The sequence below is a fragment of the Suncus etruscus genome, chromosome 6, assembly GCF_024139225.1.
Source record: "Suncus etruscus isolate mSunEtr1 chromosome 6, mSunEtr1.pri.cur, whole genome shotgun sequence".
Classification (NCBI taxonomy): Eukaryota; Metazoa; Chordata; class Mammalia; order Eulipotyphla; family Soricidae; genus Suncus; species Suncus etruscus.
This window is the reverse complement of record NC_064853.1, coordinates 46322402-46335141: the sequence shown is the minus strand read 5'-3', so window position 1 is coordinate 46335141 and position 12740 is coordinate 46322402. Positions and strand designations below refer to the sequence as shown.

Below are 12740 nucleotides of genomic sequence, written 5' to 3'. Positions count from 1 at the left end.
CGGGTGTGGCCCAAAAAAAAAAAAAAAAAGAATGATCCTAAGGGGCCGGGAAGGTGACGCTAGAGGTAAGGTGTCTGCTTTGCAAGCACTAGCGTAGGACTGGACCGATCCCCCGGCATCCCATATGGTCCCCCCAAACCAGGGGCAATTTCTGAGCGCATAGCCAGGAGTAACCCCTGAGCGTCAAATGGGTGTGGCCCAAAAACAAAACAAATAAAAAAAAAAAAAAAAGAATGATCTTAAGCAAAGAGCCAGGAGTAAGTTCTGAGCACAGTCAGGTGTGGCTCAAAAAACAGACCAAGAAAGATAAAAACAAAAAACAAATTGGCTTGTGCAACGCAAGCACCCAACTACTTACTATGCTATCTCTCCAGCCCATTATCTTGGGACCTTAATAAAAATTCCAATTCGGTAGGTGAGAGAGAGAGGAGAGAGAGGAGAGAGAGAGAGAGAGAGAGAGAGAGAGAGAGAGAGAGAGAGAGAGAGAGAGAGAGAGAGAGAGAGAGAGAGAGAGAGAGAGAGAAAGAGAGAAAGAGAGAGAGAGAGAGAAAGACTCAGCAGTATAAGTTCTTGGGAGCTTCTCAAGGTTCTATGCCCAAAAGTTGCTTCCAGCAGGGTTTGGAGGAACAATATGTGGTTTGGGGAGCAAACTTAGACCTGGTACATAAAAAGTATGTGCTCAGTCAGGTGAGCTTTCTCTATAGCTCAAGGATAGGTGTATTATTGGAGGAAGATCTTCAAGATTCAAAGGAAAGAAACCGTTGAAAGGGAAGTAAAATGTGCTGTCAACTGCATGAAAAAGTTGGGAATCAAAAAAAAAATCTGAGGATGGCTATAGTTCAATGATAGTGACAGATGTGTGTGACATCTTATGTGTGATAGATAGCTAAGTGGTAGAGAGCCTGCCTTGCAGGTGACAGACCAAGAATTTGGTCCCCAGAACCACTTGACGTGCCAACTGCTACTCCCAGTGGCACTGCCACTTCTGATTCCTGGCACCACAACAAATTGTGATCTTCAGTGCACTGTAACCACGTTGTGCAAACAACAAAACCCTGGCAAGCATAAGTAAATGTGCCAGAACTTCTCCAAGTGTATGGCTGCTGTCATGGGAACAAGAATGAGAAGAGGAGGGAAATTAGACAACACGCTCTTGTGTCTAAAACACTCTTTGCTGTCTCTTCCCATGTCAGGAATGAATTCCTAGTGAGGAGTGGAAAGAGCAAAATGTAGTGGCCAGAGAGATAGCAACGCAGCTATGGTATTTGCCTTGCCCGGGGTTCAATCCCCAGCATCCTGTATGGTCCCCTGAGCGTAACAGGAATAATTTCTGAGTGTGGAGCCAGGAGTAATTCCTGAGCACCACAGGGTATAGCCCCAAAACAACAACAAAAGCAAGACAAAGGCTCTTTGGAGCAGTCACCCAAGTGTGTTTCATCAGGAAAATCAATAGGCGGCAGCTCCCTCGGATTCTGAGTGCTCCCTGATTCTCTGGGTGAGGAAGGGGAGAGTAGCACCAGCCACACAACCAGGAGAGGCACAAAGCAGTGCCTGAGAGTATTGGACGAGGACAATGACTTCCCAGTTCCCACCTGCCTTTCACGCAGGAACCTCTGTGACGCTGACTCAGGGCAGGAAGATAGAGAAAACACCATCTTTAATAACCAGCGGCACAGAATCCACCTTGCACAGTCTTAGGAAGAGAAGGTGGCCCTTGGCCCCCAGCAGGGACCATCTTATAAAAACAAAAGGCTGCAAAGCACCAGTGGCTAAACCCTTTGAATAGAAAGGGAGAGAGCTGGGAAGGGAGATGACAGTTGGTAGGGGTAGAGGAGAGGACTGGAGTCAGGAGAGGTTCCTCAGAGGGAGCCACCCATAGGCAACTGTCCCCTCTGGAGCTGCACCCCTTGAACTGACTGGGTCAACCACTTGGGATCCCAGGGTCTGTGGTGGCCAGAAGAACCCCAGAAGTGGGCTGGTAGCTCAGCAGGAGCAGGAAGTGGAGAGCAAGGGATGCTGGGGTGGATACTGGTGGATACCCGCCCCCTACAAGACAGGTGTGCAAGGCCTTCATTCCCCACCTGCTCCTCCTGGATCCAGGCCCACTCTGTCCCATAGCAGAGAGCTGACATATCGACCATGGGGGAATGTCTGTGGAGGGAGGGGGAAAGAGTTTCAGGGAGAGTTCTGGGTTCCCACTTCCCACTAGCACCTACAGCACCGATCTGCCCTTTCAGCTCCAGGTTCCTTAGAGGTTGTTTCTGGACATGCCGAGGTCAGAGACGCTGGTGAGTGATCTGGGACTCTAAGGATGGGGCAGATCTGCCTCTTCTACTATGGAACCTCAGGCTTCCCGATGGCTGAGGTTCAGGACGCAGGACATGTCCGTGGTGGAGCTGTGGGGGTATGTGGGATCCTGGATGCAGCAGACCCAGGAGCTGAGAGGTGATGGTGCCTCTTACTTGAGAGAGCTTGAGAAGCCTGCCAAGGGCAGAGAGTGAGAGCAGGAAGGCTCCCTGCGGTCAGGCTGGATTCAGGCTGGGTTCTGGGCTCAGGTTCCTACCATCTGTGCAGCCAGAGAACAAGGATATTGCTTTAAGAGGGGCCTTGGCAAGTGGTGGCGATGAGGCAGGAGGGTGGCTCACAGGGTCCTAGAGGGTCCAAGATGGAAGGGGCTTGGAGACCAGTCACAGGTGGAGCTAAAGCATAGTGAGTAAACCGTGCAAGCCTGCCACCAGCTGGCGCCTAGCAGGGGCCTGAGTGAGACCCTTCGCATCTCTGGGCCACAGTTTCCACAGCTGCAAGGGAGAATTACCACCTTGGCCTCTTGCAGGGGTCTGAGAGTCAAGTGAGAAGGATGGGAAGACTTCCAGTGACTAAGGAGTGATTTTAATTATCTGAGGTGGGGAAGCTGAGGCCCAGAGAGGGGTTCAAGGGCCAGGCCTCACAGTCCCACAGTGAGGGAGAAGTCGTTAGAAGCCTGCTCCCATTCCTGGAATCTCCTCTGGGCCGGATGTGAGTGAGTGCAGAGAGAGATGGGGTGAGCCTGTCTGCAGGGCCATTTCTCTCTGGGCAGGTACAGGATGCTGGGGAGAGAGTGACAGGGAGAACAGAGGAAGGCCCCAGCGCCAGCCAAGGCTGAGTTAAAAAAAATACAAACCCCGAGATCCCCCTCCCGCATCCCAACCTGCCCCATCCCAGATGTCTGGGCTGAAAGGGCCAAGTCCAAGTCCAAGTCCAGCCAGCCACCAGCAGCCAGCGCCGGCTGCAATCGGTCCACGGGCCGCTAGAGGGCGCGCCTGCCCACGAAGTCCCAGCGGGCGGCGTTGGTCAGTCCAGCTGCCAGCAAAGTGTCTGTGAGTAGACACAGGCAGAAGTTAGCCGGACCTGTGGGAAGCAAAGGCAGGATAAGGACGTGAGTCTCTGTCCTTGTGGGTTCCATCCCTGGCACCACATATGGCCCCCTGAGCCCACCAGGAGTGAACCATGAGTGCAGAGGCTCTCAAGTCCTGAGCACTGCTGGGCCTGCCCCCCCCCCAACAAAATCAAAACAAAAAACCCACGTGTACAGAGGCTGCAGCTGTAAATGCGACGTCTTTTGGGGTGCCTGGTACCCGTAGGAGTCAAAGCCACCGATGAAGTCAACTGTGGGAGAGATGAGGCTGAATTAAGGCAAGAGACAGGGGCAATCTGGGGGTGGATCAACATCTGGGAGGGGAACCCAGCTAGAAGGGCTGTCCCTGGGAGCTGCTGGGAGTATGTATCATGCAAGATATCACACAAGGGGTGTGGGCATCACACAAGGGGTGATACAAAGCATCACACAAGTGGGGAATCATGCATGTCCCCACTCACCCTGTCACCTTTTCTGAGCCCCACAGAAGGTCCCCTGTGTGCCCCTATGGCCCCCCACTCTGCCCCCAAGTCTTGTCCTTGGTGCTGAAGGGTCCCCCGAAGCTACTCACAGCTGTCCTCCTCCTCCAGGAATACTTTGCTCACGTAGCAGGCGAACACAAAGCCAAAGAGCTGTGGGAAGGAATGATTGTCAGGGAGGGAAGGGTGTCAGGGCAGTGCTCGCTCCTGGCACTGCCCAGTGCTGCTCACCCTACCTTGAGGGGCCACTGTCTTGAGATAAGGCAAGTCACAAAAATGACAAGGTAAATGCTGGTGCCCGAGAAGCAGAGAGCCATCTGTTCCCCATCCCGGGAGGGGAACTTTTGGCCCAAATATTATCTCTTCAGGTTTTTGTTTGTGTGATTTTGGACCACACCTGATAGTGCTCAGAGGTTACTCCTGTCTGTACATTTGGGGATCACTTCTGCTGGGTTCAGGGGACTATGTGAGGTGCCAAGGATCAAACCTAGGCTGGACATGTGTAAGGCAAGCACGCTAGCCACTGGCCACAATCATTACCTCTTGAGTCTCAGGTTTTTCAATTGGATTTGGGCAATCAATACTATATTGGCTTATGAGGAAAGAACATAATTTGACCCATGTGTGACAAGCGGAGACCAGGATGATCTTTAAAGACTCATGGTTTTCTTCTCTTACAGTGCTATGAGGCTGGCATCTCTACTTTGGGGGAACTAAATATAGCAAGTATTTGTCCAAGGTCATATAGTGGGTAAACTGGAAACGTAAGGTATTTAGTACATGAAGCTGGTCACTCACTGGCTGGAGTAGACAGGATACACAGGACATAGGACAGAGCCAAGAATAAACACAGGTAGGTGCAGCCCTCTAGCTATGGTGAGCAAAAGAGGCTGAGGAACAGGGACTCACGGCCAGGAAGATCTGCAGAGCACTGCTGAGGGCTTCGATGTAGGGGTAGTCGAGGAGGCAGCCCGTGACAGAGATGACGTGGTGGTCCTCCAAGGTCAGGCGGGAGTTCAGGACAGGGGTTACCAGGCAGCCGGGACCATTCTCCATCCACCAGGAACGGTGCAGAGACGTGTTGAAGGTCATGATGAAGTCCCGGTCCTGGGGGCAGGGGGGCCTGGGATACTGAGCTGGGGGAGGGGTTCCCCCCATCTGCTTCACCCCTGGACCAGTATGACTGCAAGTCTGCATATGCCCAGTAGGTGGCGCTTGAGGACCATGTAGAATTTACTCCGTCATACTAAAAGGGCTAAGCTTTTGTTTGTAGGGAGGTGGGTGAAAGGGTGTGGTTTGTTTTTGTTTTGGGACCACACCCAGGGGTGCTCTGGGCTTACTCCTGGCTCCACTACTGCCAATAGTCAATGGACCATATTGAATGTGGGGATTGAATGCAGGTGGGCCGAGTGCAAGGCAAACACCTCATTGTATTATTGCTCCAGACTCATAAAGGGGCATAATGGGGCACCATTATTTCAGGGAAGGAAGGGACATAGCCATTCAACTTCCCAGTGAAATCCTCTCAGCACAGGCCATTGTCAATGCACGTAGCATGGATGTCTCCATTATTAGGAAAGCACGCACTAGATGTGTCTATTGGCTTTCCTGGTGCAGTGCCTGATTTCCCCCCAAGAAATATATTTCAGCCAGAAGGCCCGTTGGAGAAGTCAGTCATAACCCCTGCGTGGATTACTGGCTATATTCCTGTTATATTCATGACATGCGGTGACATTATATATCTCTTTCCTTTTATTTATTTGGCTTTGCCTCCCTTGCTACTACAGAAATTCAGCCTCAGTTTTCCTGCAGTCAAAAGAAATTTCAGTACCAAAGAAAGCTGCTAAATTCCCCGCTGGCTAGTATATTTGCAACTCAAAGGTTGTGTCCAGCCAGTTCCCAGCAACAGGTTCATGATGGTACTTTTTTTTTTTTTTTTTTTTTTTTTTACAAAACCAGTTTCTCTTCTCTTGCTACTAGAAGCTTCTTGCAAAACCAAAACACCTCCTTTCTAAACTAGAACTTCCTCCTCTTCAGCTAAGGATTTCTTTTCACCTGTATCAGCTAGTTCTTTTGATATGTATGTTCTAGGGCTTGGTATCATTGTCTTCCTTCTCTTAAGATTCTCTGTCCTTTGTTGCCACAGAAATACCTTGCATACCAGAGTTGTGCTTAAAAGATCAGCTGAAAAAGTAAAGTTTGTCTCTCTCTCGTAGATGTGGGTCCCCATACAATACATTTTGTGTGGTCTCCATTATTTCATATTTTATATTCGGCCGCTCGTGTTACCCGTTTCCTATGTGAAGGACTCCGTCCCACTAGAATGGCTGAGATGCCAAGCCGCCTGCCTGCAGCAGGCCATGCCTCAGTCCATTCAGATTCTCTGCCATTTTCTGTGTGTGATGCTGGGCAAACTTTCCCTCTTTTTAGTCCTTGTTTTCCCAAAATGAGAAAGGGCTGGGGCTAGAGTGATAGCATAGTGGGTAGGGTGTTTGCTTTGCATACATCAACCCAAGTTCAATCTCCAGCATTGATTGGCCAAATGCAAAGCAAGTGCCCAACCTGTATTATCACTCCAGCCTAAGAAACTAGGAATTATTTTTCTTTTTGTTTTTGGGCCACACCTGGTAGTGTTCAGTGGTTACTCCTTGTTCTGTGCTCAAGAATTTCTCCTGACAGGCATGGGGAACCATATAAGATGCTGGGGATTGAACTCAGGTTGGCTGCATGAAAGGCAATGACGTACTCACTGTGCTATTGTACCAGCCCCAAGACCAGAAATTCATTTTCTTTCCTTTGTTTTTTAGCTACATCCAGTGGTGTTCAGGAGTTACTCCTGACTCTGCACTCAGAAATCACTCCTGGCATGCTCAGGGGACCTTATAGGATGCCAGGGATTGAACCTGGGTTGTCCACATGCAAGGCAAATGCCCTCCCTACTGTAGTACTGCTCCAAACCCCAAGACCAGAAATTCTTTTTTCGGGGCCAGGTGGTGGCGCTGGAGGTAAGGTGCCTGCCTTGCCTGCGCTAGCCTAGGACGGACCGCGGTTCGATCCCCCGGCGTCCCATATGGTCCCCCAAGCCAGGAGTGACCTCTGAGCGCATAGCCAGGAGTACCCCCTGAGCGTCACCGGGTGTGGCCCAAAAACCAAAAAAAAAAAAAAAGTACAAGAAATTCTTTTTTCTTTTGGTTTTTAGTTTTTGGGTCACACTCAGGGATTACTCCTGGCTCTGCTCTGGTCAGGCTCAGGGGACCATATGGGATGCCGGGAATCAAACTGGGGTCTGCCCTGTGTTGGCCACATGCAAGGCAAACGCCCTACTGCTGTGCTAATTCTGGCCCTGAGACCAGAAATTTTTTTTGTTTTTGTTTTTGTTTTTTGGGTCACACCCAGCAGCACTCAGGGGACCATATGGGATGCTGGGATTGGAACCACCGTCCTACTGCATGAAAGGCAAATGCCTTACCTCCATGCTATCTCTCCAGCCCCGGGACCAGAAATTCTTAATCAAAATTCTTAACTGTGGTATGCATGTATATGTTCATCAATCCATTCATTTGTATGATTAAAAATATTTTTTACTAATCAGATGCCAAGCACTGAGATATACCATCCTCTTCTATCCCTCAATAATAAAAGGAAATTGGGAAGCACTAGAAGAGGAAGCACTCTATCAGAGGAAGTTGAGGCTCAGAAAGGCCAAGCCATTTACATAGGGTTAGGGTCACACAGTGAGAAATGGTAGAACTGAGATACAAATCTAGCAGGGATAGACAACAAGGCTCAGAGAGTTTGTTTCCTTTGTAGCAAAAAATACAAGCTACAGGGTTGGAGATACTCACCTAGCTTGCAGACAGCAAACTTGAGTTCAAACCCTGAAACCACCAGTGACTTCAAGCTCTGCTGTGTATGACCTTGGTGAACAACAAGCACTGACAGGGTAGCCCTGATGATCACAGCAGTGCTGGAACCAAGTAGTCCCTCATCTTTAGGCCTCTGCATTGACTGCCAGCCTGGCGAGCTGAGTGGTTCTCAGGCCCCCGAGCCTTGCTTAGGAAGTCCAAAATTAAAAATAAAAGTAGAGGGGACCAAAGAGATAGCATGGAGGTAAGGTGTGTTGGTTCGAATTCCGGCATCCCATATGGTCCCCCGAGCCTGCCAGGAGCGATTTCTGAACATAGAGCCAGGAGTAACCCCTGAGTACTGCTGGGAGTGACCCAAAAATCAAAAAATAAAAGTAGCATCTCTGAGCTTACTTTTCTTAAGTCAAATACTCCCTCCTCCTGCAATACTTTTCCATGTGCTCTCCCATTTCCCTGAATAAGGCCTGCTCATATTTCCTTTCTGAAAAACAGTAATCAGCACTAGATCCAGAGCCAGGGATTAGCTCAGTGATAGAATTCATGCCTTGCATATGTGAAACCCTGAGTTTAACCCCTGAAACTGAACAAAACTAAAACACCTTACCAGAGTGAATTTCAATTTTATGTAATGAGCAGTAAATGATGTTTTTCCCCCTTACTCTGAACTAACAAATTTTTCTGATTTCTTCTGAGTTTCTGGTTACCTGGGACTTGAGTCCATTTTTACAGATACTGTCCTTCAATTCCTCCCCATCAATGACTTGTTTTTGTTTTTAGATCACACCTGGTGGTGCTGAGGCTGAAATCTGGGGCTCCTGCATATAAATCATGCCCTTCATCCTTGAAATCATCTCACAAGCCCCATCATTTACTTGTGAGCAGTGGTGCAGGGCTTGAATGGGTGAGAAGAGAGCAGCTCTGATGACTAGGGGTATGGAGGAGGGAAATCTCTTGTACTGGTAATGCCTTAGACCCACCCTTCACTCCAAGGGGTCCTGTGTCAATAAACAGTCTCTGTTCCTGGCACTGCCAGGCCTGAGGCTTACCTGGGACAGCTGTCCAACCTCCAGGTAGAAGCAGATGATAAATGCATTCCAGCCGACCCAGAGCACCAACCAAGCTGCATACTGGGAAAAGCAAGAGAGGGGATGGATAAGTGTGGGGACCTGGGAAGTGTAGATGTGGTTGGTCCGTGGAGACGGCTGGGGCAGAGGACAGACAGCCTTGCAGGGGAAATGCTAATACTGGGGGCCGGAGAGATAGCATGGAATTAGGGCGTTTGCCTTGCATGCAGAAGAACTGTGGTTCGAATCCCAGCATCCCATATGGTCCCCCGAGCCTGCCAGGAGTGATTTCTGTGCATAGAGCCAGGAGTAATCCCTGAGCGCTACCGGGTGTGGCCCCAAAACCAAAAAAAGAAAGAAATGCTAATACTGCATTCTGAATGCTTTCTAGTCGTTTAAGCGTTTCTATATCTATCCAGACCTTCCAACAGAACCTCTCCAGGGAAAGTTCGCAGTCTTGTAAAATCACATTACTAGGAAGGGAGCAATTCCTCCCTGTCCTGGAGTAGCTGACCCTCACCGCGACTCTGCAGAAAAACCACCAGGTGGCGCCCTTCCCTAAACCCATCCTAAACCTGCAATTCCAGACCCTGCAGATAGCGCTGCAGGCAGCATAACCTAACCGAAAGCTTTCCCAGGGTCTCTCAACTCAGGGGAGCAAGCTTTCGGAACACTTCGGGAGAGCTGAGCCTGCAAAAGGTGGGGAGAAGCCTCAGAATGAGTGGAAGCAGCCTCCAGCAACAACATGGATAATGTCAAACACTGACACCATAAATCTACAGAAATGCCAAGAGCAAGAGCAAGGGTGAGCCTAGATGAATGAAGTTTGGCAGAAACCTCCCAGGTCCAGAACTAGAAGAGAGGGTGTGTAGGACCAGTGCCGATGGAGCAGAGAAAAGTCTGACCCCAAAGCAGCTCTAGGTTGTTTCTTTTTTTCTTCCTTTCCTTTTCTTTATTTCCTTCCTTCCTTTCTTCCCTCCCTTACTCCCTCCCTTTTTCTTTCTTTCTTTTCGGTTTTTGGGTCACACCCAGCGGCACTCAGGAGTTACTTCTGGCTCTGTACTCAGAAGTCACTCCTGGCAGGCTAGGGGGACCATATGGGATGCTGGGATTTGAACCACCGTCTGTCCTAGATCGGCTGCATGTAAGGCAAATGCCCTGCTGCTGTGCTATCTCTCTGGCCCCTTTATTGATTGATTGATTGATTGGTTGTTGGGCCACACCCAGCAGTGCTCAGGGGTTACTCCTGGCTCTGCACTCAGAAATTGCCCCTGGCAGACTGGGGGACCATATCCGTGCTGGGAATCAAACTGGGTCCCTCCCGGGTCAGCAGCATGTAAGGCAAATGCTCTATCGATGTGCTATCTCTCCAGCCCCTCTAGATTGCTTTCTGGTTGTTTTTTTTGGTTTTTTTTTTTTTTTTTTTTTTTTTGCTTTCTGTTTTTATTTTCCTTGGGGAGGGGGAGTGCTGGGGTGTTGTGGTAGTAATCAGGAGCCACCAGATATATGTTTGGTGATGTTCAGGAGACTCTGAGGAGCCAGGGCCTCACACATGCTAGAAGTGTGCTTACACCTTGAATCTCGTCCCTGACCCATGAACCCAGCATAGACACATCATGAGTAAACCAGAGAACCTAACCCAGCCATAACCCTCCCTCCCATGCTCCCTACTCCCATCCCAGAGGCCTCGGGGTGAAGTAGCTCAGCCTCGTCTGCTCTAATCCTGGCTGTGTGACCTGAAGATGCCAGGTAACTTCTCTGAGCCTCATGGCCTCCTCTGGAAACCTCAGGTGCAAAAGCTGGCTGGATTGTGGAGTTCTCAGCAGGATGCTGCCACAGGGAGGCAGGCTCCCACTAAATGATGTATCTTACTAATATTTAGGTTTGTTCCCCAGGAAATTCTTTAGGAAAAATACCAACCTTGTAGCCACTGTGCAAAATAGCACCAGGGCATGGGTATTGATCACAGCAGCAGCTGGGCTGGGGGAGGAGCAAGAGAAAGTAGGGGGTGCAGTGTGTGTGTGTGTGTGTATGTGTGTGTGTGTGTGTGCGTGCGTGCGTGCGTGCGTGCGTGCGTGCGTGTGTGTGTGTGTGTGTGTGTGTGTGTGTTGGATGGCTGGTGTGGGGAGGGGCTGAGGGAACCATACCAGAATGAGGTACCGGGAGCGGTACTGCACAGTGCCAAAGATCCCCAGGATGACGGCCATGATGTGTAGAAAGTTGGCGAGGATCGGCGCCCACTGGTAGCCCAGGAAGTCAAAGATCTGCCGTTCCAACGCAGCCACCTGGGGAGGGAAAGCAGGCTGAGGGGGCCACAGAAATCCCCGCAGTGGCAAGAATAGTTTCCCACTAGGGTGGGTCAGGCGACACAAGAGAGGGAATGAGGCACTATGGTCCCCATAGTGTCAGGACTGGGGATAGGCCTGAATACTTTGGGGTGAGTCAGGATTCCTGACACCTTCCCCCCTGCTCCCTGCCCAGAGGCTGGTCCCACCTGCCTCTGAACTTCCCTGGGGATTTTGGAGCCTAATCAGTCTCTGCACTCTCACACCCTCCACCCCCAACTTCAAACTGAGCACAGCTCTGGAGCCCTGGGCTTGAGTCATCCACCCAGGACCTCCATCTGGAGGAAGCCCTGACACATAGAAGCTGTAGGTCGCAGAGAAAGGGGCTTTATTTCCAGGCTGGGGCAAGTACAGCAGGGAAATAATTGCCCTGAACATGGGTTGACAGGGGTTCAATCCCCAGCACCCCAATATGGTCCCCTGAGATGTCCCAGCCAGTGTCTGCCTCTTTTGATTTTAGTTGGGACTTTGTTTGTTTGTTCGTTTGTTTTGGGGCCACACCCTGCTGCACTCAGGGGTTACTACTGGCTCTGCACTCAGAAAGCACTCCTGGCAGGCTCAGGGGGCCATATGGGATGTCAAGAATCAAACCTGGGTCTATCCCAGTTGGCCATGTGGAAGGCAAACACCCTACCACTGTGCTATCACACTGGACCCAGTCTGTACTCTACTGTGGGGACATCCCATGAAAAGGGGGCTAGAAAGACAGCTCAGTGGGCCAAGCATTGAGGGTGCTCAGGGGTTACTGCTGGGACATAGGTTGGCTGGATGTTTACCCACTGCACTGTCCAACCTCCAAAATTGTTATTTTTGGGAACCCAGAGATTTGGCTCCATGATAGTGCACCTGCCTTCCAAGCAAAAGGCATGAACTCAGTTCCCAGCACCACCCCACAGCCTGGTAAGGTCTGGTAGCAATGCTACTTGGCAACCCTGGTGTCACTACCAAGTATATGAGTCTCAGAAGCACCACAATCAAAGTTCACATGCCACAGATAAGGTGTGGGAACAGCTCAGTCAGCTGTGGTCACATTACAACAAAGCTGCAAGCCCTTGGTCATTGCCACACCGAAGGGAAGAGTTTGTTAGAATCACAAATCAAGGACCAGAGAGCTAGTATGCGGGATAGGACACTTGCCTTGTACATGGCTGATCCTGATTTGATCCCTGGCACTACATATGGTTCCCTAAGCACCATTGGGAGAGACTGTTGAGTACTGAGCTAGGACTAAATTCTGAGCACCACTAGGTATGGCCCAAAGAACAAACAAAGACAGAATGCAAGTCAACAACCATAGGAAAAAAAAAAGCTCAAAGGGCTGAGCACATCCCCTCAACACACCATATTTGAACCAAAAAAACAAACAAAAGAGGTGAAAGCCAGAGGTCTAGCTCAGTGTAGTATGCTTGCTTTGTGGGGACTGGAGAGGTGGTACAGCCAGTTAAGTGTTTGCCTTATGTGCAGTTGACTGGGCTTTGATTTCCCAAAGGTCCCCTGAGCCTACCAGAGTGATTCCCTGGTTCAAAGCCAGGAAAAACACTGAACACAGGGGCCGGAGCAATGGTAGGACGTTTGCTTTGCATGCTTGCATG

The 12740-nt window shown here is 50.1% G+C and overlaps 1 protein-coding gene across 1 annotated transcript in view; it reads right to left on the bottom strand.

Annotated features, from left to right (window-relative positions):
* Window positions 1-1643: 1643 nt before the first annotated feature.
* Window positions 1644-12740, bottom strand: part of NKAIN1 (sodium/potassium transporting ATPase interacting 1) — a 53980-nt gene continuing 42883 nt past the window's right edge. Inside the window, exons 2-7 of the mRNA XM_049775050.1 lie at window positions 10951-11088; window positions 8786-8866; window positions 4783-4980; window positions 3966-4026; window positions 3564-3645; window positions 1644-3387 (exon numbers count right to left, since the gene is read on the bottom strand). Of these exons, the coding sequence (XP_049631007.1) occupies window positions 3378-3387; window positions 3564-3645; window positions 3966-4026; window positions 4783-4980; window positions 8786-8866; window positions 10951-11088 (570 nt within the window). The 3' untranslated portion in view covers window positions 1644-3377. The remainder of the gene's footprint in view (window positions 3388-3563; window positions 3646-3965; window positions 4027-4782; window positions 4981-8785; window positions 8867-10950; window positions 11089-12740) is intronic.